Consider the following 26,088-nt stretch of genomic DNA (forward strand, 5'->3'; position numbering starts at 1 on the left):
CAGTCTGTGAACTCATGGAAACTGCTCAAATGAAATGTAATTAGACATAATTTTAACTAAAATTCAGTCCTAATGAAAGGTCTTAAGGGATTTCTCTCATCTCTGTGGGACACAAACCCCTGAGGGGACAAGGGGTACAGTGAGAAATGGGCTCCCTCTAGACTGCAGGGGCAGCTGTTTTATTTTACACAAAGTCAAGCACATACCTAGCATCGTTAAGCGCCCGATTCTGTCCATCAGGAGAGCAGACACGATGTTCCCTGGCAACACTGCCAAGGTTCCCAGAAAGTTGACAAAATAAATCCAGTAGGCACTATAGTCATCATCAAAGGTAATCTGGCATCCCGTTTTATTGTGAAAGAATGAGCAGTTTTGGAATTCGCTGTCAATAAATTTATATTGCTCAAAATCTGTGAACATAAAGAAGGATAATTTATCAAGCTCTTAGTAGTTGTGTACAAGTATAAGAAAGCCTATCAAGAATTCAGAGAGCAATTATGACATTTTAAACTTCTTAAGGGCTTCAAGGCCTGGGCTGGTTTGACTTTCAGTGCCCTCGCCTGGCCAAAGTGCAGGGTCTAGGACTTGACATTACAAGGATGGTCGGCCCTCCATGTCCACAGATTCTACATCTGTGGATCAAAAATATTCAGCAAAAAAAATGTTATGTTGATGTCGACAAGTACTATGTAGCTAGGTCTATGATGAATGCATCTGTACTGAACATAAACAGACGTTTTTCCTTGTTGTTATTCCCTAAATGATATAGTATTAACAACTACATATAAGGTATTTTCATTGTATTAGGTATAAGTCATCTAGAGGTGATTTAAAGTAAATGGGAGGTTGTGCATACCTTATGCAAATACTATACCATTTTATATAAGGGACTTAAGAATTCATAGATATTGGTATCCCCCTTAGATACTGAGAAACAATTGTAGCTGAATAAATAACTATCTTTGCTGAAAAAAGAGTAAATTAAGTTAGAGTCTAGTTATCTTTTGATTTCATATGGTTGGCCATTGCTAATTTTATTAGTTGTTTACTCCTTTATGATATTAGTTTGTTCTAATTATCATGTTATATAAGGACCATTATTATAGTAATGACAGCTTTCATACTATAATTACAAAAATAATTTGTTTCAAAATATGAATGCAGTAGCCTTGTTATTGCCATTTTATGGGTCTATGAGATGCAGAGAAGAAACAGAACTTTCCTTGGGTCCTTGGGGCTGAATTTATAATTTAAGGTCTAAGTGAAGGACCCCATCAAGGTCCAAGTCAGCCTCATGGGAATGTCACTAGCATTCACAGTTGATTTTTTTCTTGAACTTGGATCTATCCAAGAAAGGGCTGCAGATAATCATGGGTTTTATTAAAAGGCAGTGAAAATCAAAACTGTTACCATCCTTGCTGATCAAGATCTGCCTAAAAATCTGGTCTTCTGAGGTTGAATAGGTTAGAAGACAGCAACAGCACTGTTAAAAAATGGAATAAACCAAAGACACCTGACTCCACTCTCATTTGAAGCTGGGCAGAACCGGCTCCTGTCTGAGCACCAAAAAGGCAGGGCTGGCAATCTGGTCTCGCTGATACTCTTGCCAATGTCAGGCTGTTCTGGACTCTTGTAGGACAAACAGAGCAATATGTGGGGTGGGAAAGGACGGTCTTTGAAATCAGATAAACCTGGGTTCAAATGTCAGTTGTTACTAGCACTATGATTTGGCCAAATTACTTAAATTTTCTAAGCTTCAGCTATTGTGATGAATGTCTAATGATCTAGAGTAGGGACTAGCATATTATAGGTGCTCAAAGTTTGCTTCCCCCCTTTTCCCTGGGGAATTTTTCAGACTTTATTAAATAGACTGGCTAAAAAATGATATCTGATTAAGCAAAGCTATATTCTCCATCTCTGTTGACTTGTTCAGGCATGCTGATTTAAGCAAACACCAGATTTAGAAACTAGGATTATCAACACAAATAAATTACAGGTTAATTCTCCACTTTAGAAATTATTCACCAAACCATTTTTTTTTAAACTCTGAACTTTAGCAAGTTCCATTTGCATTAAATCTGACAGAGACAAACAATACACACTTAACTTTGATCCAACTTGATTTAGGAAATTTGTTAATTTATACTTTAATCCTTACTTCTCCCAGGAAGCTCTGCCCTCACCATCATCTGGGTATAACGTTTCTGCTAAGAGCCAGGCCCTCTGAAGAGGCCACAGTAGGACTAAATAGCACACCTACCTGTGTTGTCAAAAACAGTATCAATAAATGTGCAGTTCTTGAAGTAGGTGTTGACTGAAGTCACATCCTCAAAGGTGCAGGCCTTAAAAACTGAATCTTTGAAAGTTACGGATTTGAACTTGACCCCTAGGAATCTGCCCAACACACAAAAAAATTCATATCAATGACTGTGTCCATGAGGATTCGAAGCTAAGTCAAACAGATTTAGAGATGTGATGCTCTTTTATGGCCTCTCCTAATTATAAAAGGTATTGGTTTTGGGATTTTCTAATCTGTTAGCTTTTCCTGTCCCCTGTCCCCCATACGGCTTGTCCTTTGGCTACTCATGGCTTGCTGATATTATTTTCTATCAGAAGAGATGGCATTCAAGATAACTTAGCTTTTTGCAATGTTGGTAAAAAGCTTTTGGGGTATGTAATTGCAAGAGAAAGTTTGGAGATTACTTGTGGCTATTCTTTGTTTTTAAATTCTATCTTCTTCCTCTTTCATATATATGCCTTTACTAGAAAATTCTCTATTTGGGGTTAATGGCTCTAACTTGAGGATGTGCTTCCACATACTTTTAATGAAAATCTGCTTCCTAAGCTGAAAACCCAAGGTCTGGGTAATTTATTAAGAGACTATGAATGTATACTTAGATAGTCCCTGGTAGGAAAATGCTTGTTTAACTGAGGAAGAAGTTTTTATAGCATACACTACTCTTATTAGGGGCAGAAAGGGAATGACTGATCCCTTTAGGCAAGTGAGCTGACCGATTTAAAAGCAATTCACTAATTGTTGAGTAGTACTTTCAAAATTGTTCCCACTCTAAGGATTGACTGTATTTGCTGGTTCGAAATGCCTAACAGATCAATCAACTTAAAAAATAATCTTATTTCAACCCCCTGCTCCAGGGGTCCAGAGTAAAACCATCTAAACTGTAAACTTACCCACTACAGGTGAGTAAATAATGGTATCTTATAAGATGATCAATTTTTTCTGAAATGGAACTGAATTTATTTCTTTGAATTTATTTTTTGAATGGATAATATATATATGGAGCACACATGGTACAAAGTTAAAGACTTTGGAAAAAGAAAAAGTCTTTTTTGACCCTTCCTCAAGCTACCCAGTTCTTTGGCTCAGAGATAACCGCTGTTGTCGGTTTCTTGTGTGCTCTTCCGGGAGCATTCTAAATAGAGAGTGCCGGCAAATGAGACACCCTGTTCTACTGCTTGCTTTGTCTCCTGGTTATTATTTTGGAGGTTATTCTGTATCAGTATATAAAGAGTTGTCATTTTCTATGTTGAACAGGAAAGCCATTTTTTAAAACATGAACTGGCAAGTGGCATTTTAAATTAGCCTGAAGGAAGAAAAAATTCTATCACCTAAAATAAATGTATGTTTTATAAGGACATTAATATTATTAAAACTATTAATCATTATATTACTAATGTAAAAACTTCTTAGTCATGATTGGATATCCAGCTTAGAATTTTAACAAATCATACTAAAGGTATGACTGTCAGAGCTACAAACAGATATTAGAAATTTATAATGGAGTAATAATACTTTTTTTAAATAAATGAAGTAAATTTTCACCCTAGAATTATAGAGCATTTGCCGCTAATGGTTCTGTGGAAAGACAAGTGCAGATCTGAGTCTGACTTTTACATGGGAGAGTGAAGGTGATTCTATATGGCTGGGATTAGGTTTAGACCCTACATTGACTTGTCAGTTCAAACAATTATCTCCTAGTTGGTAATTCTCTTTTTCATCACGAAGCATAAATATCCCCAATAATTCTTTTTCATCTTTCCAAACTGTGTTTTTTTTTTTTTTGCTCTAGCAAACTATGATTATTTTAGATTTTCGCTTTTATTGCATTTGAAATTTGGATAATTTCCTGAGAATAACGTAAATCATCAGGGACTCATATCAGTGATTATTCACTCAGACAACAAAGAAGGGATATAAATAATGACCTTGTCCACTCATTCGCTTCTCTGAAAGAAAAAATCAGAATCGCCTTCCTGAGCCAGTTTTTCTGTCCTCATTAAGAGGCATTCTAGAGTCTACACTCAAAAATGTCCTTTGCTAACCTATTCCATATTTTCAATCTTCAACTTTGAGAAATCCTTCCTGGTTTCTAACTGAAATTCTTCCTGAAATAATTTAAGCTCAATTCTTGATTCAGCATCATGGAGAAAGTGGGAATTCTGAAAGGTAGTCCCTTTTTAAAGAATAGACAGACATTGAATTATACTTAAGATTTCTTCTCTGAACTAAATAAACTTATAGCCCATCTTATTTTCTCATGCTCTTTACTTTTCTGTAACTTATTTTCATTTCTCTTTGGGGTCTCTCAAATTTTCTTTTCACATCAGTCAATTTTGCTACTTAATAAATGCGAAATAGCTCAGTGTAAGAAGTAGTGTGAAGTGAAGTAACTGATACACGCGAACCTTTTCTTTGATGCCCATTTGGAAGTATTCACATTCAGCCTGACAATGACTACATGTACAAACTAAAAACAGAACAAAACAAAAACCAGGTATGTTTCAGTGCAGTGAAGGCTAATAAGAAATACTTTCGTGAATAGATAGCATGTAAGTTATCTCAAAGTTTCTGGACCTGCCATTGTAGTATTCCATTCCAGTATGAATCTGATTTTCCATTGTAAAGTTAATACTGAAATTTGCATATTTCTCTCTTGGCACAGTTCTAATTAGTAGTGCATATTCATCTGACTGCAAATGTTTAATGACATCAGGGAACCAAACGGATAATCCATAGTACCTGCAACGACAAAGAAATGCGAGTTTGTAAGAGTGCCAGCACACCTCCCTGGCATTTTCAGAGAGGTAGTGGTTCCTGACGAAGCACTCTGGTTATGACTGGCTCCCTGTAGCGTTATGAATCATCACACAGTAATCTGCACTGCTCTCTCCCCACCACAATTAAGTCTACAAAACTCAAGCTAGAGAGATGGCCTGGGGTTACCTGGAGACCTGCAGGTGTGTAATTCCTGAACTCTTTCTTTGGGAAGAGACGTTTGTAAGAACCCTATCCTGTACCCATACATGGCACCCTGGTCCTGATGTTTTTCTCATCACCCCAGGCTGCGGCTAGGAGCCTCATCTCCTAATCTGATGGTACAAACTCTTTGTGTCCAAAAACCACGAGAGCCCTTAAAGAATGGCCTTTTTTTACAAATGAAGATTCTTTCTTGGTTCCTAGATTATTCTTCTACTGCTAGCCTGGAGGTAGAGTCCCATTTCTCAGAGCTATTCAAGGTAAAGGGCCATTCGGGTGATCATCTGAAAATCCGGGTTGTTTCCATTCGCTGTGTCTGAGTTATGCTGCTGTGTACTTTTGTACAGTAGCCACTCACAACATGTGGCTACTGACTAGTTGACATGTGGCCAGTCCCAACTGAAATATGCTATAAGTATAAAATATCATATTTGAAGACTAACAACAACAAAAAAGATTGTAAAACAAGTCATTAATCATTTTTATACTGATTATATGTTGAAATAATATTTTGAACATAATGATTCAAGTAAAATATATTATTAAATTAATTCCACCTGTTTCTTGTTATTTATTTATTTTTAGTGTGGCTGCCAGAAAACTAAATATGACATGTGGCTCACATTATATTTTTGTTAGACAGTACTGCTCTACAGTGGTGGTTCCCAAAATAGGGTTCCTGGAGTAGCAGCGCCAGCATCGCTTGGGAACTTGTTAGAAATGCAAACTCTCAGGCACTGTCCAGACCACCAAATCAAAAGTTGTAGGGGTAGAGTCCTTCAGGTGATTCTTCTGATGCACACTCAAGTTTGAGAACCATTGCTGTAGCTTATCCCTAGTTACACTTAGTTATACAGAGAAAAAGTTGGTGATGAGCGTAGCTATTGCAGGCAGACATGCTAAGTTCAAATCCCGGCCTTACCACTGACCAGCTGTGTGATCTTGAGCCAGTTATCTAAGCTTCAGTTACCCCATCTCTAATAGCAGAATGATGATAGTATCCGCCTTTCTGGGTGGTTGCTCAGATTAAATGGGATGTAAAGTGCCTAACACATAGAGAATGCTCAAAAGATAGTAGGTGTAATTTTTATCATCATTGTCATCAGGATTCCTGAAACATCTCTGCCTCAGAATTCCATAGGTTCCAACTTCTTCTCTTCATAGACTATGAATTAATTACTGTGGAGGTGTGAGTGGTGGCCGCTGGATGAGAAATGACTCAAGGATGCAACATCTAAGGCATTGTTCTCCAGTTATACATACGGGGCAAAAAATTTTGAAAATGGCAACCATGAGGAAGCATGCTACGCTGGAACAGAATGTCAACAATCAACGACATGAAGGAGTTTCAGGTATGTTTTCATTTATTTGGCAAAAATTTATTGACTATCCACTAAATAGAAGGCACTGTTTAAGGTTTTGGAATATCAGTGAGAAAATCATAAAGCTTAAAGTGTGGTCAATAATCAATTATTAAATAAAATAAACAAACCAGATAATTATTATAACGTAACTCTTCACATCTTGAGAGTAGAACTTACATCTTGCTTATCTCTGCAGCTAGTCTAGTGTTCAGCACATAATAAGCACTTAATACATGCTAATTTTTATCCTTCTCTTCTTTTATAGATTAATGGGCTTTCTAAAATTTGGGTGACAGTTACTTTATATATTCTAAATCAACTCTCTCAACTTAGAAATGAGGAACTAAAACGTAGTAATGCCTCCAAGACACATGGCAGAACAAGATGCTAGGTCCATGACCCCCACTTTCCTTGTTTGTCCCCTTGTTATCTCCAACGGCACTGGGGAAGATTGGTCATCTTTGATTTCTCACTTGTTTTAATTTAGAGATGTTAAAGGATGGAACTTGCAGCATAAATGTTGGGCTCTGTCTACCAGGCACAAAGGTCCTATTAACCTGAAAGTGTAGTATTTTAATTGCCTTTTTAAAAGGCAAATTAGACAAAAATAGTTTATACACAGGCCTTTTAAAGTTATATGTCACCCATTAGCAAATACAATTTTGAAAATTTCTCCCTACAATTTATTTTCTTAGAACACATGTATGGCAGTTTTATGCATTCAACAACATTTATTAAGTGCCTATTATGTGCCAGGGACATATATTAGTGCCCCAAAGAGTTTAATATTCCTGTTCTCACAGAGCTTCTAGAGAGAGAAGACACATCTTCATATATTAGAAGATGAGAAGCATAAAACTGAGAAGGGGATAGGGAGTGCTAAGGGGCTGCAATTTTAAAGAAAAGGCACTTAGGGAAAGTGTCATTGGGAAGGTGACATCTAAGGAAAGACTCAGTGAGAGAATGAGCCAGACCAAGTCTGGGGGCAGTACAAATGCCTGAGATGGGAATGGTTCTTGCATGTTCAAGGAAGAAGAAAGAAGCTGGTGTGGCTGCGGCCAAGCAAATGAGGGGAGGAGGGTGGAGAAGTCATGAGGGACGAGCCTTCTAAGGGCTCATCATGCTTTCCAAATATTATTGGTTTTGCCACCCAGCTTTATGACAAGATAATTAAATTGATTGGTCTATAAAAACCAGCTCGTTAGAAATATATGCTGAAAAAAATTCTTTCCTAAAAGTTAACAACACTAAACAGTACAAAAAAAGAAGCAACATGACTGGGAGTTACATTCACCAAGAATTTAAATACCGCTTACCCAAAGGAGAGAGTGAACCAAACAATTGTAAGCTTTATTGTATTTTCCTTGACTGGGTAGTTGAAACATCTCATAAAAGTCAACCAAATCTGCAAAATATTAAAGTCAGTTTACTTATGCATTTATCTAGTCAGCCCCACTCTCCAACTCCCTCCAACAAATTATTAAAAAGTTGAGTTTTCTTTGCACTGGATTCATTTGAGCTTAAAATGTAAAAGTGAAAGGCTATATGAAACCAAATACTGGAATTTTCATTTATCAGCTTTCCGGAGGCCAATGGGTAAAGTAACTCAAGACTTCTGTGCACCCCCTCACCACCAAGACTTCTTGCCTAACAAACACCTTCCTCTTCCTCAGATGGAATGTCTTGGCTACTCTGATGATCCCAAGGGGATCCTATTACCTTCCTACTCCAGGAGACAGGCATCCTGGGCAGAAGGGGAAGAACCCCATTCATGGAACTGGTCTAGTTCCATGCAACGAGTTGGCCAATGAGTCAGGGCAGGCTTGCTACTTACTCCATACAGTTCTGTGCGGATCCGAACAAAACACCTCCTGTACCAGGTTCCTGTGTCACTCTCAATTTCGATCAGCTCATCTATTTGTTTTGGGGTTTTGATTCTGTTTACCTGTAAAGAGCAACAGAGGGCAAAGAGCTGAGTTCTCTGAAGTTGCTCAGTTCAGGTTTACCATTTGTTTTTAAAGGAACGAAAGCTGACTCCAACAAAAAAGAAACAGTATTTGAAAGTCACTCCACACATATATGAAACCACTGGCATTAAGTATACAGACTCACGTGGTACCTAAAAGAACTGAATAAAGAATCAATGGGAGGGAATACCATAGAGAAATGGGGGAAGAGCAAATAGTAATAGAATAATATGAAACCAAAATGCCCTTTTCTTAATCATTACTACAAGCACACATATTAGCATTTAACATATCCAGATAGTTTTGCTTCTGGATTAAAAATTATTTTGCTTGGACTGAAGTGATTGTACATACTTTTTTATTTTGGAACCTACTATTTTGACAAATTTGTCCCCTAAATATATTTTTTAAAGCTTTCTCATCAAGCTTATACTCTTGAAGCCTCACTACGGCCCTCTCTTCCTTCTCCCATGCCTAAACTACAGTGACTGACCAGCAAATACCCACAGGTGACCACGGTGCAAGGTCAAGTGAATGGGCTTCCATTGTGAACATCAACACTGATTTTCAGCCATAGTAGGAGAATAAATGATGAAGGTGCAGCATGAAAAGCTCTATCTATCACTTAAGTTAGCCTCCTTTTGCTAAGGAAAAGAATAAAGGGTCAGAAGAAACAATGCTTTCAACACAGAGAATGAAACCTGAAAAGAGAGGAAAAAAAAAGGCAGAATGGTTCCTTTATGGACCTCTCCCTTCTTGCCCTGTTAGTCAACATTTACCGGCTTTTGAAAAACCTGAAAGAAGACACAGAAGTGTACACATATATTACCCCTGCCAGGGCTAAATTTGGATAAACTTTTTTTTTTCTTTTTTTTAAATAGAGTTTCTACTAACATCCAGAGCAGCATTTCTATTATGAGACTCCAGATACCAAGGCTGGCTTTTGACAGAGGTGATTTGGGGACCCTCAGTATCTTTCAAATGATATCATGTGGGCAGTAACCTTTTCCTGGCTACATAAATGAAGATGTCTCTATTTAACAAAAATAATGTCTTAGTTAAATATGGGATTCTAAATAGAGTCAGCTCAAAATAATCCATGTAGGCATAATTTTGTGATACTCCAGATTTTTTTTTTTTAATCACAGGTGTGTTCTTATCTCAATATATTACTTTTGAGAGGATTCCTCTTCTCCATTCATCAATGTTTGTTTATTCATTAATTCATTAGCACCTATGAGGTGCCAGGCCTGATACTGGACTCTGGAGATGCAAACATAAAATATCATACCTTCTAATTACCATACAAAGTAAAAAGTACTCTGATGGAAGTCTATATCAGATGGGAGAGACATATTGTACAGAACACCCAAGTTGATCTGGGAGTGAGAGAGGAGAGAGAAGCCTTCATGGACTGTGGAATTTGAAGTGATGTTTATGAAGAAATATGTCATTTGCCATGTGTGTAATCTATTTGGTGGGCATTCCGAGTGGGAGGAATATCATGTGCAAACGTCCAGAGGTGTGAGAAGAAATAGTGTACTGTACTGGGCAACTACAAAGAGTTTGGGATTCCTGAAGCATAGTCCAAGTGCAAAGAGCAGTGAGTAATGAGGCCTGGGGAAGGGTAGAAAGTAAGGAACAATGAAGAATACTATTCAGGATGAAAACAAATAAAATAGGACAGAATAATTTTTTTTTTATTTTTTAATTTTTTTTTTAGGTATAATGATGATAAAAGGAAAGAAAGAAATAGGACAGAGTTCAGGGCTCTGGTTTGGGTAATGCTAGTGGTCCTCAATCATAGAATTTAGGACAAGGAAGAAGCTTAGATACTCTTAAGGCAGAAAAGTCAGATTTAGAAATTCAGACTTTGAAGGGCCTATAGCACACAGAAAGATGGCTACAAAGCCCTTCGTCATGCATGTCTGGAGCTCAGGAGATCTGTCCATTAGGCTATAGAGATGCAGGAAGTAGCTGAGATCAGTTAAGGGGAGTGTATAGAGTTAAAAGAGAAGTTAGCTGAAAATGAAGCCCTGGAAAACAATATTTAAGTTAGGGACATAAGAAAAGAGCTTAAAAAGGAGACCTTGGAGAAATACACATAAATTCACCGTACTGTAGATATAACAAGGAAAAAGATAAATTTGTCATGGTAGAATCATTAATGACTTTGGAAGTCATGTAAAAATGACTTTGAGGTCAGCCATTCTTTTGGATTGCTCCCACCTTGTTCCCGTCTAATGTAATAACATTGACACGGATGCATATGAGTGGATTTGGTAACTCTCACCTTCTGAAAGAAAAGCAGCAAGCAGGGCAGTGGGCCCCACAGAGACTCCTTCTCAGGAATCTTTGGTAAAGTGTTTATCTTCACCTGACTGAGAAGGGTTAAGTGATATTCAGTACCTAGATAATGTCTCAAGATTCCTCCAGCCTCATGATTCTTTCATTTTAAAATATTCTTCCTCTATGGTGCATTTACTCAAAAGAAAAGCCCACTCAAGGGGTTCCAGGTCCTCCATTACTGATCTTGACTTCCCCATTACATAAACAATTTGCTAATTAAGAGTCTGTGATAATTCGGATAGAGGGCAGACTGAAGTCTATCTCTACATTATAAAAAATTTATTTCCTAAATAAAAATGGAATAAATAAATTAGATGCCAGGAGACTATTTAATTATAGACTATTTCATATTTTAAGAACTATAATCGATATTATTTATAAGACACTGAAAATCTTACTTCTGTCCTCCGAATGTCTTACTGTATGTATGTCCCCTTAAACTTATTTTGGCAAAACATTTTTTATCTAACTGTATGCTCACATACAGAAAGATTTAAAAACCATTGTTCCTCCTCAAAAATTCCATGCATCCAATCTGCACTAATTTAGACTGGTTTTCCTATTGAGAATATGCTTGGTAACTAGAGGACGGAAGAATATTTCACGCAGAGGGAAAAGCGCATATAATAGCACCGTGGCAGGCTTAGGCAAAATAGCAAGTATGAGGAACTGAAAGATGAGTGTAGCTGGAGCAGAGAGAGGAGTTTACAACCTGGCCTTTTCAGAGAAAGCTTCCAGCCCCTGGGGTCGCGGAGTCGTACTCACCGTGAAGACCTTCTCAGGCTGACCCCGTGCTCTCATGTTTGTGTCATGAATTAACTTCAGAATCATCCAAGCTTCGTCATGTTTTCCAACCTAATAAATGCGAATAGACAGTGAAGTGCTAGGAGATGAAACACTTAAACTCCCTGATTTTCCAATAACCATTTTGTATCGTCAGATAAAGTTGGGTTAATTGTGCGAAGGCATTTAGGTACGTCTCGTTGGAACGTGCAGACTGCTTAGATACCCTTGAGTACCTTAGCAGTTCAATAGATATGCCTGTAACTAGAAACAGCACATTTTGATGGTAAAAGTTCATCTATAAAACAATAAGGCATGTGCTCTTCATCGAACAAAAAGTGACTTGCTTGAGGAGAAAGCTTAGGGCTTTTTGGCTACGAGGCAGCTGCTTTACATGCTGGTTGCTGAAAAGCATGTCTCCATGAAACCAAACCCTCCATAGTTCCACAGTAGGAAGGAAAAATATACCTCCCAAGGAGACAAACATACTTTCCTAGAATTACAAGGAACTCTTTCCAACGTATGTGAATTCCTTGAGTATTTGCAACAACGAGTGTTACCTCCAGCAAGAACCGTGGGCTTTCCGGCATGAACGTGAGGGCCACCACAGAGGAGACACAAGGGAGCGCGCAGACAATCACGAACACACGCCAACTGTGAAACTGGTAGGCTGACCCCATGCTGAAGCTCCATCCTGGAAAAGGAGAATGGGGAGAGTGAGGGAGACTGCCTCTCAGACTGCCTGCTGTGAAAGCAGGGACTCCGCAGTCACTGTGGGTGTCTCCACCTCGAATTTATTAGTTACTACCCACGGAAGAACGAGCCAATCTGGGCATTAGCCACAGTGACCACCAACAGCACCACCAGTGGCAATAAGACCACCAATAGCAGTGCTGAGAAGAAAGGTGCTTGGAATCAAAAGGGTCAGGGCTTACGTAGGTCATGTGCATGTGTGTTCCTGTACTACTGGATTCTGAAGGCCAAGGTAAATTAATATGGGATAATACTTTTTCTAATGGACCACTGTGCTGAAGGTTAGCCTATTTGCTGCTATTCAGATCCTCCTCTGCTTTATCAGCTAGGAAGTCTGTCACCTAGTCCCTTGCTTAGATGCTGTGTGTGCATGTGCACTGTGGTGGTGTCACATGAGTCTCTAGCTGTACTGCTATTTCTGTTCCTACCACAGCAGACCACTCTCAAAGAAATGATCTACAGCAACTGCCTCTACTTTTTCACCCAATATTCTCACCCTAAATGGGTGTCTGTCCCATAATTATTCAAAAACAATGTCTATCAATGTCACATGTATTGCCAAAATTAACGGTCTCTTGTCTGTCCTCACCTTACTTTACCTCTCTAAATAGTCCATATAGTTGCCTATTCTCTTCTCCTTGAAGAACTTTTCCCCCTTGGCTTCTCATTACTACACATGTCAATTTCTTTCCTACTTCACTGACTTACTTCAGTTTTCTTAGCTGGCTCTTCCTCTGACTGACTCCCAAAGTTGGTAAATCCCAAATCTTGGTATCAGTCTTTTTCTCTGTCTACAGTTTCTTTCTATTTGGACTCAGGTATTTCCATAACTTTAAGTAGCATCTACACGATGTTGTCTTTGAAATATAGCTTGTTTTCTCCCCAGAGCTCCAGCAAGCTATCTCTACTTGCCTATTTACATCTTCTCAGATATGCCTAATGGGTGTCTCAAAGTTATTGTGTCCGAAATGAAACTTTTGATTTCCTGCCCTGTTATGAAAGAGAACTCTTGTTTCTCTTCCAGTCTTCCCTCTTTCAGCAAATGATACATTGTCAGCCACTCAGATAATCATGCCCCAACCCAAGATCTCATTCTTGATCCCTCTTCTGACCCCTTACACAGCCAGGCCCTCAGCAGGTTCCATCTTTAAAACTGATCTCAAAGCTACCCACTTCTCCCTGTCATCACAGCACCGCAGGGCTTTCGATTGGCAACGATCTCCCCCTGACCTTCAGCAGGAGCTTGACTCTCCCTTTTCTGTCTCTCCTGGTCCTCCACAGGCCACTCTCCCAACAGCTGCCAGAGTTATTCTTTAAAAATGTCAACAAGAGCACTTCACTCTACTGCTTGAAAGCCTCTGATAGCTTCCAATAGGTTTGGAGTGAATCCAAGCATCTTACCACAGCCTCAAGTCAACAGAAGCAGATTCTTACCCACATATCTGAGCTCATCTCCTGTAGGTTCCCTTGCTCGTCTGGTCCAATCCTACCGACCTGCTGCCAGTTCTTTGAACATATGAAGTATAAGCCCATCTTAGGGGCTTTCCCATATTTTCTCGGAAGTCCAGCCTTGTATGTGAAAGGATGTTTTCCATTTTAGCCAGCCTTTCTCTGAGTTTTAAAGTGTGTGTGTGTGTGTGTGTGTGTGTGTGTGTGTGTGTGTGTGTGTTTGCCCCACTATATTTTATCATCAATATAGTCCCCTTTGGGTTTTTGCGCTTGGTATTTTCCCTGCCTGGACTGCTTTGCCTGAATATGTGCATGCATAGATGCCTCTTTAACACCTTCTGGGTCTCAGTTTAAGGTTATCTCCTCAGAGAGGCCCGGGCTCTCAATCCCACTCTTTATCACTAAGGCCTATTTTATTGTCTCCACAGCACCTATCGCTGTCCAAAGCTGTCACATTGTTTGTTTATGTGTTTGCTATCTGTCCCTCTCTCCACCCCGAGAGCAGGCACTCTGCTTTTGTTACTCACCAATATATCCCCAGTGCCTATAACAAGCCCTGGTCTATAACAAGTGTTCTAAATGTTTGTTAAATGAGTACACAGTATGCGGATGTGGATGTGTGTACACGAACATGTGAAAATTACTGCAGGCTACTAAGACAGTAGGTAGTTGGGTCTTCTTTTGACTTTTTTTTCTGAATTCACACTAAACAGAAAAATAACCTTGATCACTTTTTTAAATCTAGTAATTTATAGATAGCAAAATTTATTATTACTTTTTAGCTATGCAGCTCTATGAGTTTGATAAATGCACAGGGTCATGTGACTGCCATCATAATAAGAACACAGACCAGTTCCATGACCCTAAAACGGTCTTCCTTTGGAGTACACTCCCTCTCCATTCCTAATCCCTGGCACCCCAACTGGTCTGTTCTCTGTCCCTATAATTTTGCCTTTTACAGGCCGTCATATAAATGGAATCATACTGTATGCAGCTTTTAAAGTCTGGCTTCTTAGCATAATGCATTCATGTAGATTGTTGCAGTTATCAACAGTCTGCTCCTTTTCAGTGTGGAAGAGTGTTATGTGTCTCGCATAATAATCACAGTGTGTTCACCCACTCATCGGTTGAAGGACAGTTAGATTGTTTCCAGTTTTAGGTGATTATAAACAAAGCTTTTATAAACATTTCAAACAGGTATTAGTGTGTCTCAAACCTTTTTTTCCCCCTTGAATAAATACCTAGGGGTAGGTCACTTGAGTTATATAATAAGTATATGTTTAGCTTTATAAGAAACTGGCAAACTATTTTGCACAGTGGCTGCACCACAATGCATACCGACCAATAGTATATGTGAGTTCTAGCTGTTTCGCATCCTTCCCACCACTTTTGTCCATTTTATTTTTTAAAACGTTGGCCATTCTAATAAGTCTATAGTGGTATTGTATTACAGTTTTAATTTGCAACTCTTAAATGCTTAGCGATATTCCAACTTACTTTTTGTTCATTCATTTGTACTTTGATTGAGTGCCTATATGTGCCAGTTACAATGCTGTGATGTAGAGGCTAATGAGACTTATCCTCTCCCTCTAAGCTACAGAGTCCAGCCAAAGAGGCAGATTTGTTAACAGACACAAACAGTGTGACCCATGCTAGAACAGATTATGAAGAAAGTCTGGTGGGAAAACAGAAGAGTTGGAGGTATCTTTCTCAAGAGCCCTAGCCAAATTTCTTCTCTTATTTGGGTTCATGAACAAAGAGTAAATTCTTCCATTTCTAACATCCAAGTTAGAGATACGGTTCAAATCAGTACTTAAGAAATAGATGAGACCAGCTGGGACTGGTTGTGCCATGCCAGATCCCCAACTCTCTCCAGCAGTTTACAACTAGCGATTTGGAGAGAGGGAGGAGAGTCACAGAGTGGTAGGCAGGAGTCCAAACCACTCCTTTTCTAGAACATGTGGGGTTGGAGGTGGGGTTGCCAAAGACTAACAGGTGATATCCTGTGGCCTGAATGAAGGGTAGAGACAGCGAGGGCCTTGAGAAATGACATGATATATGTTTTTAAAACAAAAATATCATTAGCATTATCTGGATTTAAAATGAATAAAAGAATGAAGGGGTGAAACACTGACCACTGTAACCGCTCAGCCATGAATTCTCGGGACCCCTCCCCAGCTCCATTTCAAGATGGCTTAAATTTGAATTTGCGAGTGATGCAAAACATCAGAAAGTGAAGAACCACAATGTGAAACGAGCCTCCTGGAACCGGGAAAGCAGATTGTTGCTGAGGAAGGACACTCATCTGCACTTAGTAAAATGGATTCTCTTAAAGGCACTCTTTATGTTAGTACTGCACCTTTTTTTGTCTTCTAAAAAACATTATTCTTGTTTGCGCAGTGGTTCTAATTGTTCTTCGGACTTCATTACAAATACTCATTAAAATGTCACCTTGAGGGATTTATCTACATATGATGTAAATTCCATGTCAGGAAGGACCCCAATTAGGATGTTCTGGAAAGCAGTTACTGCATAGCACTAATCAGTGTGGAAGACGGTTATGTGTCTTGCATAATAATCAGGGTCATTTACCAACCTCAGGCCAATATGCACTGTGGCTGCAGAAACCAGCTGCCTCCCCAGTTGCCTGACTGAACTGTTTCAAGGTGACAAGGCTGAAGTATATGACACATGTAGGAGAATGCTGGCTTGCACATTCTTTTCTGGTCTCTGCCTCTAATGCTCTGGTGAATTAGTACCTGCTTTACCGATCTATACATACTTGGTTGCCAGTTACATCATATTATCAATAGCATGGTCTTTGGCAAGACTTTAGGTAGAAGACACAGATCCAATGTTCTAAAACGTGAATTTGATACTAATAAAAATAAATATTATATATGAGATCAGTTCTTAATAGCTAAGAAGTAAATCACCTATATTTGTTGGTGGTCTTCACTCATAAGACACATAGACAACTAAAATTCTCTTTTGAAAAGTGGATCAAAATCCATTTTCTCAAGAGGCCCATAAGCTTGGTAGGGGACCCATGATTATATCTAATTTTATTCCTATAGAAATAAAATTTTATCCCCTCAAAATGTCACTGGTTTAAAACATATATACTGTCAAATCAGAACAAAATATTAATCCTTGACTAGAAACTCAGTTTGTCAAGCATCTAGTGTCATCTGTGAGTCCATAAGACTTAACCAGATGCAGCTGGACAGTCTCTGTTGCTGATATCAGCAGAAATGTTCACCTCCTTTTCATTTGTTTAAAAAAGAAAAAAAAAAGTGTATGTGTTGGGGTGGGGTGATAATATGGTACAGCCATGTAATAGAACACCATATGACTATTGGCAAAGAACGAGGTAGAGCTTTTTGAACCGATATGGAAACTATCCAAGTTACATTGCCCAGTGGAAAAAAGCTCTTTTCAAAACTGTGTAAATATTAGTGATTGCATTTTTATACACACACAAAACATGTCATTCTATCTAGAAAAAGAGTGGGAAGAAAATACATTAAACTATTTGAAGTGGCTACTCAGGGTAGGGAATGGGAGCTAATAACGGAACTTTAACTCCTGCCATTATTTCTTTAATTTTTGAGCTTTGTGTCACTTTGTATTACTTTTTACTCAAAAGGGGAAAAAACTATTCAGAGTTGCAAGTCTTTGATTTTTCTGAAACACAAAGTCTGATGGGAAAAGAGAGAGAGGATAAGAAAACTGGAATGATAATTGTGACATTCTTCAGCATCCATACAATTTTCAGAACTAAACTAATGTTAATTCTGATTGTGAGGAACCTAAACATTGACACTACAGTGTTTATTTTTGGATAGCAATTGAGAAAGTGCTAGAGACTACCTTTGTGTCTCTAGGTAGGAAAGAAAACAATATTCTCAGACTTTTAATCTTTAAACCTGTAACTCCAGTCATATTTTAATGTTGGATTCTTGGGGCAGAGGCCAATTGCATCTTGAATCACAATTGTGTAAGCATTATTGCCAATAGTGATACACAAAGCAATAAAAAAAATTGGAAGGTATCTGCCCACACCACATTATCATGCTTTCAAGAAGTGAGAGCCAATTCAACTGGAATTATACATCCTAGAGAGAGGATCCAAGGGTTAAATTCTACCCCTAACTGCAGTAGTCATCTGTGTCTGCTAGCAGGCCCAAGCAACAAGCTGATCTTCCTGCTAGTTTCTCTATTTCTGTTTCTGAGTTTTAGTCCTAACATTTGGAATGCACAGAGTGAGCGGTCAACAGCAGAACGGAGTCACTTTACGTTTCTGGTTCTTGAGTTTGACTTGTGACCCTAAATGTACTTTCAAAGAAGCAAGTTCCTGGTGGTTTTCGAAACTCTGAAATTCATGGGCTTATTTTTCAGGGTTATTATTTTTTTTCTGGAATATCTTCTGTGAGTGCTCTAAATATGAAAAGAGCACGTGAGAGCACCTTTCCAGAAAGAAGTCCTGGTACAAGCATGTGAAACTCATTCAAACATGGCGCTTCCCAAACTCTACTGAGAGAAACAAAGAGCGTAAGGGTTTGAAAAATTCTGATAAAATAAAGTGTGCCTGTGTGTGTTTTAAACAAAGGTCTTTTGAATATTTCTTTTATAGACAGACAATAGTATAGTATTAACATAATGATGATGTAGGTCGATCAAAATTTATCAAAGATTTTTATACAAATATATACTATATTAGCCTATAGGATAGTCAAATTTTGACCATATACATGTGAAGCTTATATCATAAATGCATGTAAAAGCAGCTCATTACTCTCTATATGGATATTGCATATATTCAAATCTCTTATCTTATACCATATAGGGACATGCATTAACTTTCCTTTGCTATTTTACTTACATATTTATTTATGTGAGCTGTATATGTTTGCAGATTTATATTAATATATAAACTCTTATATAAGCTGATGAATACAATAAATCAATTATGTTCATTTTGCAAACAGGTATAGCCTTAGGAAACTGAAAAGCAAACAAAACTAGATATTGGGAATTCTTACATTAGGTAGAAAGTTGGGCTAATAGCCTCTAAGGGACATTCCAGGGCTAAAGTTCTTATTGATTCTAAGATCCTGTGCCTGGAGCAAATGAGCCAAAAGAAAATCTCTCTTAAGTATAGAACCATGATATGAAATGAAACACTTCCAAAATTTAACAAAACAACATAAACTTCAGTTAGTTCTGACACAGGTGCATAAAAGTTGTAGAGGACTTGCAGCAAAATGATACTTATTCTATATTAGCAGTTCAGTCAATCTACTTCAAAGTAGCTGTCCTGAAAACACTTTTTTCCCCCCAAACAATGCTCCATATAACTTCATGGTCCCTATTCTATTCCAGATCAAGATTTCTTTTTGTTCTTTGTACATGGCATCAGGAAGATCTTGTTCATGATCAACAAAAGCTCTTGGTCATTCCCAGAAAATTTTTAATGATGTGGCACAAAAATTCTAATGGAATCCATTCTTAGGTGCAAGAGTTTTTCCCAGGGTGAGGGGGCTGTAATATTTCCAGCATTATGACAACAGAGGTCAGCCCAAGTGCTCTTTATTGCTGACGCCAAAGGTCACGCTTGTACATCTCTGCTAATGGTTGACCCCTCTACCTGCTCCTTTGTTTCTAGCTTCATTTCTTGCCTTGAAGTCTCTGATCCAGGACAAATCATTTAATACTTGACAAGTGAAACAGCTGCTTAGCTCATGGTTCAGGACCAAAATAACCTTTAGAGTCTTGTCATTTATGTCAAAGAAATTCCGTTCTAATGAGCTGAGAAATACATGCAATCACAATGACAAGGGAGCTCTGGTTTCCGGGACTTGTGCCTCAAGGAAGGGACATCATGCTCTCCTAAGTATGGTGGTTGGAAATATGACTCTGAAGAGATCCACTCTATTGGTCCCGCAGCCAGATGTTGCTCCTTCATATCCAATTTAATCCACCAAGAGAACGCCCTTCCCATCAACTCAGATTCCTGAGGTTTACTGTCATCAGGTGCTTCCTGAAAGGTCCCAACCCAAGTGGAGACACTCAGCCTTTCTCACGGCCTTCCAGACCAGAAATGTGGGAGTCAGCCTCAACTCTTCTGCTTCTCTATATCCAGTCAATCACTGAGAAATGCAATTCTATTTCCTGTATTTCTCCCAAACCTGTTCCTTTCTCTCCATCCCTGCTTTAGTTGAGGCCCTTGTCATCTCTTGTGTGGGTCACCCTAATAGGAGTGATCTGCAGCTGGCACAGATCTGTACAGCTGTGCCCACTGCCAAAATACTGAAGTAGGCATGTCATGGTTATTGCCCTGAGCCCTCGAGCCTTGATCTCTTCAATGTCCAGCAACAGAATGGGCAGCATGTGGCCTAGAGTGGCCTTGGAAACCTGGCTCCAGTGCTTTGGCCTTCCCTTATTCTGACTGGCCAATAAATATCCTGTTGTTAAATAATTTTAATACTACTTCTCTTTAACAGAGCTCTCAGTTTCCAATCTTCCTAGGCTAGTCTATCTTCCATGTACGTTCAAGAGATCTTCCTGTAGAAAAATCAGATCACATCACTCACTAGCTTGAAACCTTTCAGCAGTTTCCCACTGGCCCTTCGGGATACACTCCAGATTCTTTAGTGTGGCCACAAGGCTTTCCAAGACCTGACTCCTGCCCCTCCCTCCAGCCTCATTCCTCACAAATCCATCTTTCCACCCTTTGCTACCTGCTGTGTATCAGCTTTGCATCTTTACCACTCCCCAGCCTTGTCAAACCCTAAATTCAATCTTTTATTAACCAAGTCCAGAGGAACATCCTCTGTAAATTCTTCTGGACACATTAAAAGGTATTCACTTCCCCCACTGAGCCATCTTTGTATCCTGTGAATTCCCACAGCCCTTAGCATGGTGCCTGACATAAAGAAAAGCCATATCAGAGAGTGATTATTTATCTCTAAGTCTGTTCCTTGAGGGCTTGAGGGCAGGGGTCATGTATTATTTATCTTTAGGAAAAAAAAAAACTTAATGGCAAAGAATAGTCACTCAACAAATGTTTACTTAATTAATCAATGAAGAACCAACTTTTGGATTCCTTTAAAATAAGGAAGTTTGCCTAATACCTTCAGTAGTTACTTTCGGAAAACACATCTATCATATTTCCTAATTTCCGAAAAGATGGAGACTTTTCTTTTTATAACTAATTTTTAGCTTAATTTCCTTGTGGAAAGAGCACATGCTTGGCAGTTTTTTGAAATATGTTGGAACTTGCTTTACAGCACAGTACATGGTACATTTTTTTTTCTACCTTTATTGAGGTATGATTGACAAATAAAAATTGTATTTATTTAACATGTACAATGTGATGATTTGATATATGTATACCTTGTGAAGTGGTTACCATAATCAAATTAATTCACACTTATATTCCTCATATTTTTTATCATGTGGTGGGAACACTTAAGATCTACACTCTAAGCAAACTTGAAGTATACACACAGAATTAATTATAGTCACTATTACACGTATAAAGCTATAGTCACATTAGATCCCTAGAACTTAATCATCATATAACTGAAAGTTTATACTCTTTGACTAACATCTCACCATTTTCCTCAGCTTCTAATGTTATATGTCACCAACAGCCAAATAGGAAAGAGGAAGCTTCCCCCATAACAATGAGTGCATTTTCTTACAAACAAACTTAATACTTCCCCCCACACAAATTGGACCTCTTTTTGGAAAAATAAATCTCTCAAGAGTTAATAAGCTGATATGTAACTCAAAAGGGGCACGTCTTACATCTTGAAAACATGTTTTATTTCAGATTGTCTGAAGATAAAACATAGGAGCCCAGATCAGTTCAATTCTTGGCAGAGACTTAATTCACTTTTGCCTACCCTGATTTATGACCCGCAGGAGACATATAAATGCTATTTCTCTTCACCCTTCCCCCCTTCTCCTTTGTTTCAAAATGTCAGGCATCCACCCAGAGTTAAATTTCACCTTTGCTCTCTGGAAAGGCTGACTGCCTGGGTCATTAATCTCGGCCCAGAAAGAAGTTCCTCACTGCTACCGACTGTGGAAACGCTGGGTCCCAGAGCATCCCGGGGAATGGCTGTCTAAGGCTGTGGCGCCAGAAAAATCAAACCCAGAGTGATTGAGTCTGGATGAATGCAGCAGTTTTTCATTTCATATCTCCTTCTCTGGCTGCTACGTAGAGAAATGATCTAACAACTCAGGGAGGCCATAATGACAAAGCGCCAGGGTGTAAGCACATTGTTGCTCCAGTAGAGGTGGCTATAAAACTAACTTTAACCGGAATGTTAGTTCCCAGCACCTAAAAACTCACAAGTGGGCGTCCCTTCTCCTCATGTCAGCATACCCTCTAAATATAGTTTTGGTAAAGAACAGGGAGCTTTGCATACCAACTGCAACCTGCAGGGCGGATGTAAGTGGAGTGGATTCAAGACCTGCAACATATTCTCAGCATATATATTGCACACCCACCACATGCCAGGCACCTCACACGCACCATCTTGTTTAATACATCAAAAACTCTGCTGCTCAGCTTCCTCCCCTTCCCATCCCAGGGTGGCCAGATAAAATACGGGCCACTAGTTAACTAAGCACCCTGTGTTTTTATTTACTAAATCTGGTAACCACATCCTAGCAGACATTTGTGAATCCCTGGAGCATCTTGGATTGTCATGAGCTTGGGGGAGGAGGGTTACTACTGGCATCTAGTGGGCAGAGGCCAGGGATTCTGCTAAATATATTAACAATACAAAGGATAGCTCCTTCACTCCCAAAGAATTATCCAGCCCCAATTGTCACTAATGCCTGGGATGAGAGATCCTGCTATAAACTAGTTACTGTGCCTGTGTCACAAGTACTCAAATTTAATAGAGCTAATGAGAGTACTTCAAAGCTTGTTTTCAAACAGAAGTTTATAAACAAACTTTCAGAAGGCTTTAGATTTTATTTCTGCACAAATGCATTTTGTTTTAATGTTTGTTTTTATTAAGTTATAAGCTCTTTTGATTCTTTGCTATGATATGGATCTATAGGGGTTGTTGTTTTTCTCCTTATATACTTTTAAATGCATCCTTAAAAATAAGTAAAGGTGGCATGTAATAAGAAAAGCAAAGAAAAAAATTTTTTTTTCTCCGGGGGTTTTGGTATTTTGTAGCATTCTCCATTAAATGCTTTCTAACACCCACGACTTACAAATCATTATTACCACACACAAAAAAGGCAATAACAATATATTTCCTAAAGCATTTGTATTTTAGTTTCATGGAGGAGGTTTGCTCTTAAAATTCCTACTAACCTTCAGAATGGGGAAGCTGGCTTCAACCACATGTCCTCACAAGGTTACTCCAACAAAGCTGTGGCTGGTCAGAGGAAAGGACCCACCCGGGGTTCCACGAGACCCTCACTTAGAACTCCGGGAAGCGTTCATTCTCTCTGGGTCTTTCTCAGCTTCTGCATTCTGGAGTCTGCTTCTCGGTTCCCAACCATCATTGTACCCCGTGATATCATGATCATGAAAGTTCATTGCCTCCTCTCAGCACCATACCCACCATCCGTAACAACTCGCCTCTTCTTCCCTCATGCATGATCATTTCTTGAATTACCCAGTTAATTAACCAGTCTCTGGCAGATGGCTCAATAAAACCACATCAACACTGAAATGGTCTACTGCAGCCTCCACATTTCCTTCCTCCTTTCATCTTTTCCAGAATTTGCCCATTAGTTATTGGCCTTCTGTTTACCTGCTGAATACAACTGTCTAGAGTACAAGGCCCTTGATAACCTGGACCCAGCTGGCTTCTCCACATTGTCTCCAACTGTGCGCTCCCCATTCCAGCTCAGCGATGCTCTCCACTGCACTTTTGTGTGCAATGGAATCACAAGGGGACTGTGCTGAAAATGCACATCCCCATCCTCTGTTACTAACAATGTCCCATTTAGAAGAGTTGGGGTGGGGTCCAAGATTCTCAAACAAGCACCCCAGGTTGTTCTCATGCACATAGCCCACATCTCCACATTAAGAACACAGCATCCAGCCTCACCCTATTACTTTCTCTTTCTTGCACAGCCCTTTGTGCCTTGGCTCAGGCTCTTTTCTCCTCATCCCTATTATCTGCTTAGATAATTCCTGTTAACACTTAGGACTCACATCAAAGGTCACTTCTCTAGAGTGCCTCCTGACTGCAACAGACCTTCCCAGAATCAATGGCTTTGTCTTTGGTATTCCTACAGTGATTTATATGTCTTCCCCTTCCAGTATTTATCGCATATTCTGCATAATATTTATAGTATGTACTCCGTTAAATTCCAGAGGCTGAAAATTTAATATATTGAATCATCTTATTTAGAATGGAATTAACAAAAGGGTACTTTAAGTTTTGGTATAATCTCCAAGCCAAAAATGTATACAAGGTACAGGTCACCAAGTAATTAAAAATAGTCATATTGTACTTGGATTTCATATACGTGTATTAGCTGTAAATTATACACCTGTAAAATTTCGCTTCTACAACCATTATTTCTCTGGCTATACCAGTAATTTTTTTAAAATGGGGTTGTAATAACCACATCAGTCATTCATCCCACCTGTCATTGTGAGCTGTCTAGCCCCTCTGCTACTATTTCTGGGGGTGCCCAGGGATCAGATATCTCATATGTACACACAAATGTTGCCCTTACAATTGCCTTGAAGTGTCTTTTGCTTCTCTCTTTTGGGCATCTCCTGCCAAATGTATAGACCTTCAATATTCAATGAAGCCCTAAGATGCCCTGCTTGCAGGTACCTCCTCCCAACTTTGAAGCATCTTTGGGGAGGATGGGCAGTTCAGGTTCTGAATCAGGTCACCTGAATTTGAATCTTCATCCTGCTCGTTACCAGCTGTGAGAACTTGGGCAAGCTACTTAACTGCTTTTTTTTTTTTTAAAAAAAGTTGTCATTATGGTAAAAGATACGTAACATAAGATCTACCATTTTAACCTATTTAAAATATATAATTCAGTGGCATTAAATACTGAATTATATTGTTTTGTAACCATCACCATCATCCATCTTCAGAACTCTTTTCACCTTGTAAAATGGAAGCTCTATATCCATCAACGGCCCATTCCAACTGCCCCCCCCAACCCCGCCCCTGGCAACCACCATTCGACTTTCCGTTTCTATGAATTTGACTACTCTAGGTACCTCATCTAGTGGAATCATATAGTATTTGTCCTTTCATATTTGGCTTATTTCATTTAGCTTAATGTCTTCGAGGTTCATCCATATTGTATCATATGTCAGAATTTCATTCCGTTTTAAGGCTAATATTTTACTGTGTGTAAACAGATATACCACATTTGTTTATCCATTCATTTGTTGGGTTGTTTCCACCTTTTTGATATTATTAATAATGTTGCTATAAACACTGACATACAAATATTTCTTAAAGTCCCTATTTTCAATTCTTTTGGGTATATATCTAGAAGTAGAATTGCTGGATCATATGACAATTATATGATGAATTTTTTCAGGAACCACCACTCTAAACTATTTTGACTCGGTTTCTTTATCTGTACAATGGGGCTGCCGTAAGGATTAATCTGCAAATTAAAACCAGCACTGTGTGGTGCTGTCTCTTCTGTTAACATTACTGATAGGCCTGGACCCCAAGGCTCTTTTGCTCAATGCCGAAATTCCCTTTTTCTCCTATTTTGAACTCCATTAAGTTCAAACGATTCTTTCAAGGACATCTTTTTTGGTCCACTCACAGTTCCCTTTCCCTGGGGTTCATAGTGAAAAAGGATGAGCTCGATCTGAGGGAACAGAAACTGTACTGTCCCCAGTGGTCCCTCTCTTCCTTGACTTGGTCACTGGGCCAGGCTTGTCTCTTTGGCTCTCTCTCTTTTCCTTAGTATCCTTCTATTCTAGGTGGCTCCTCCTGTCCTAAGCAGTCAGCATCTTTATGCGCACACAATGACCAGCCTTTCAGGTAATACACTCTGTTTAGGTTCCACTTGGACACTGCAACATGATATTTTGTAGATTAAAAAAGTGAAGATTTAAAAAGATCAGCCTTGATATTTAACTACCATTGTTCAATATCATTAGTTTTCAGAG

At 38.9% G+C, this 26,088-nt stretch overlaps 1 protein-coding gene across 1 annotated transcript in view; it reads right to left on the bottom strand.

The window, feature by feature from the left end:
• SV2C (synaptic vesicle glycoprotein 2C) overlaps positions 1 to 26,088 on the bottom strand; it is a 163,313-nt gene that overhangs the window by 20,431 nt on the left and 116,794 nt on the right. The window contains exons 5-11 of the mRNA XM_016137145.2: positions 12,299 to 12,432; positions 11,721 to 11,810; positions 8,474 to 8,584; positions 7,956 to 8,044; positions 4,874 to 5,038; positions 2,261 to 2,394; positions 207 to 410 (exon numbers count right to left, since the gene is read on the bottom strand). Of these exons, the coding sequence (XP_015992631.2) occupies positions 207 to 410; positions 2,261 to 2,394; positions 4,874 to 5,038; positions 7,956 to 8,044; positions 8,474 to 8,584; positions 11,721 to 11,810; positions 12,299 to 12,432 (927 nt within the window). The remainder of the gene's footprint in view (positions 1 to 206; positions 411 to 2,260; positions 2,395 to 4,873; positions 5,039 to 7,955; positions 8,045 to 8,473; positions 8,585 to 11,720; positions 11,811 to 12,298; positions 12,433 to 26,088) is intronic.

Source organism: Rousettus aegyptiacus, unplaced genomic scaffold (assembly GCF_014176215.1).
Source record: "Rousettus aegyptiacus isolate mRouAeg1 unplaced genomic scaffold, mRouAeg1.p scaffold_m13_p_8, whole genome shotgun sequence".
Taxonomy (NCBI): domain Eukaryota; kingdom Metazoa; phylum Chordata; class Mammalia; order Chiroptera; family Pteropodidae; genus Rousettus; species Rousettus aegyptiacus.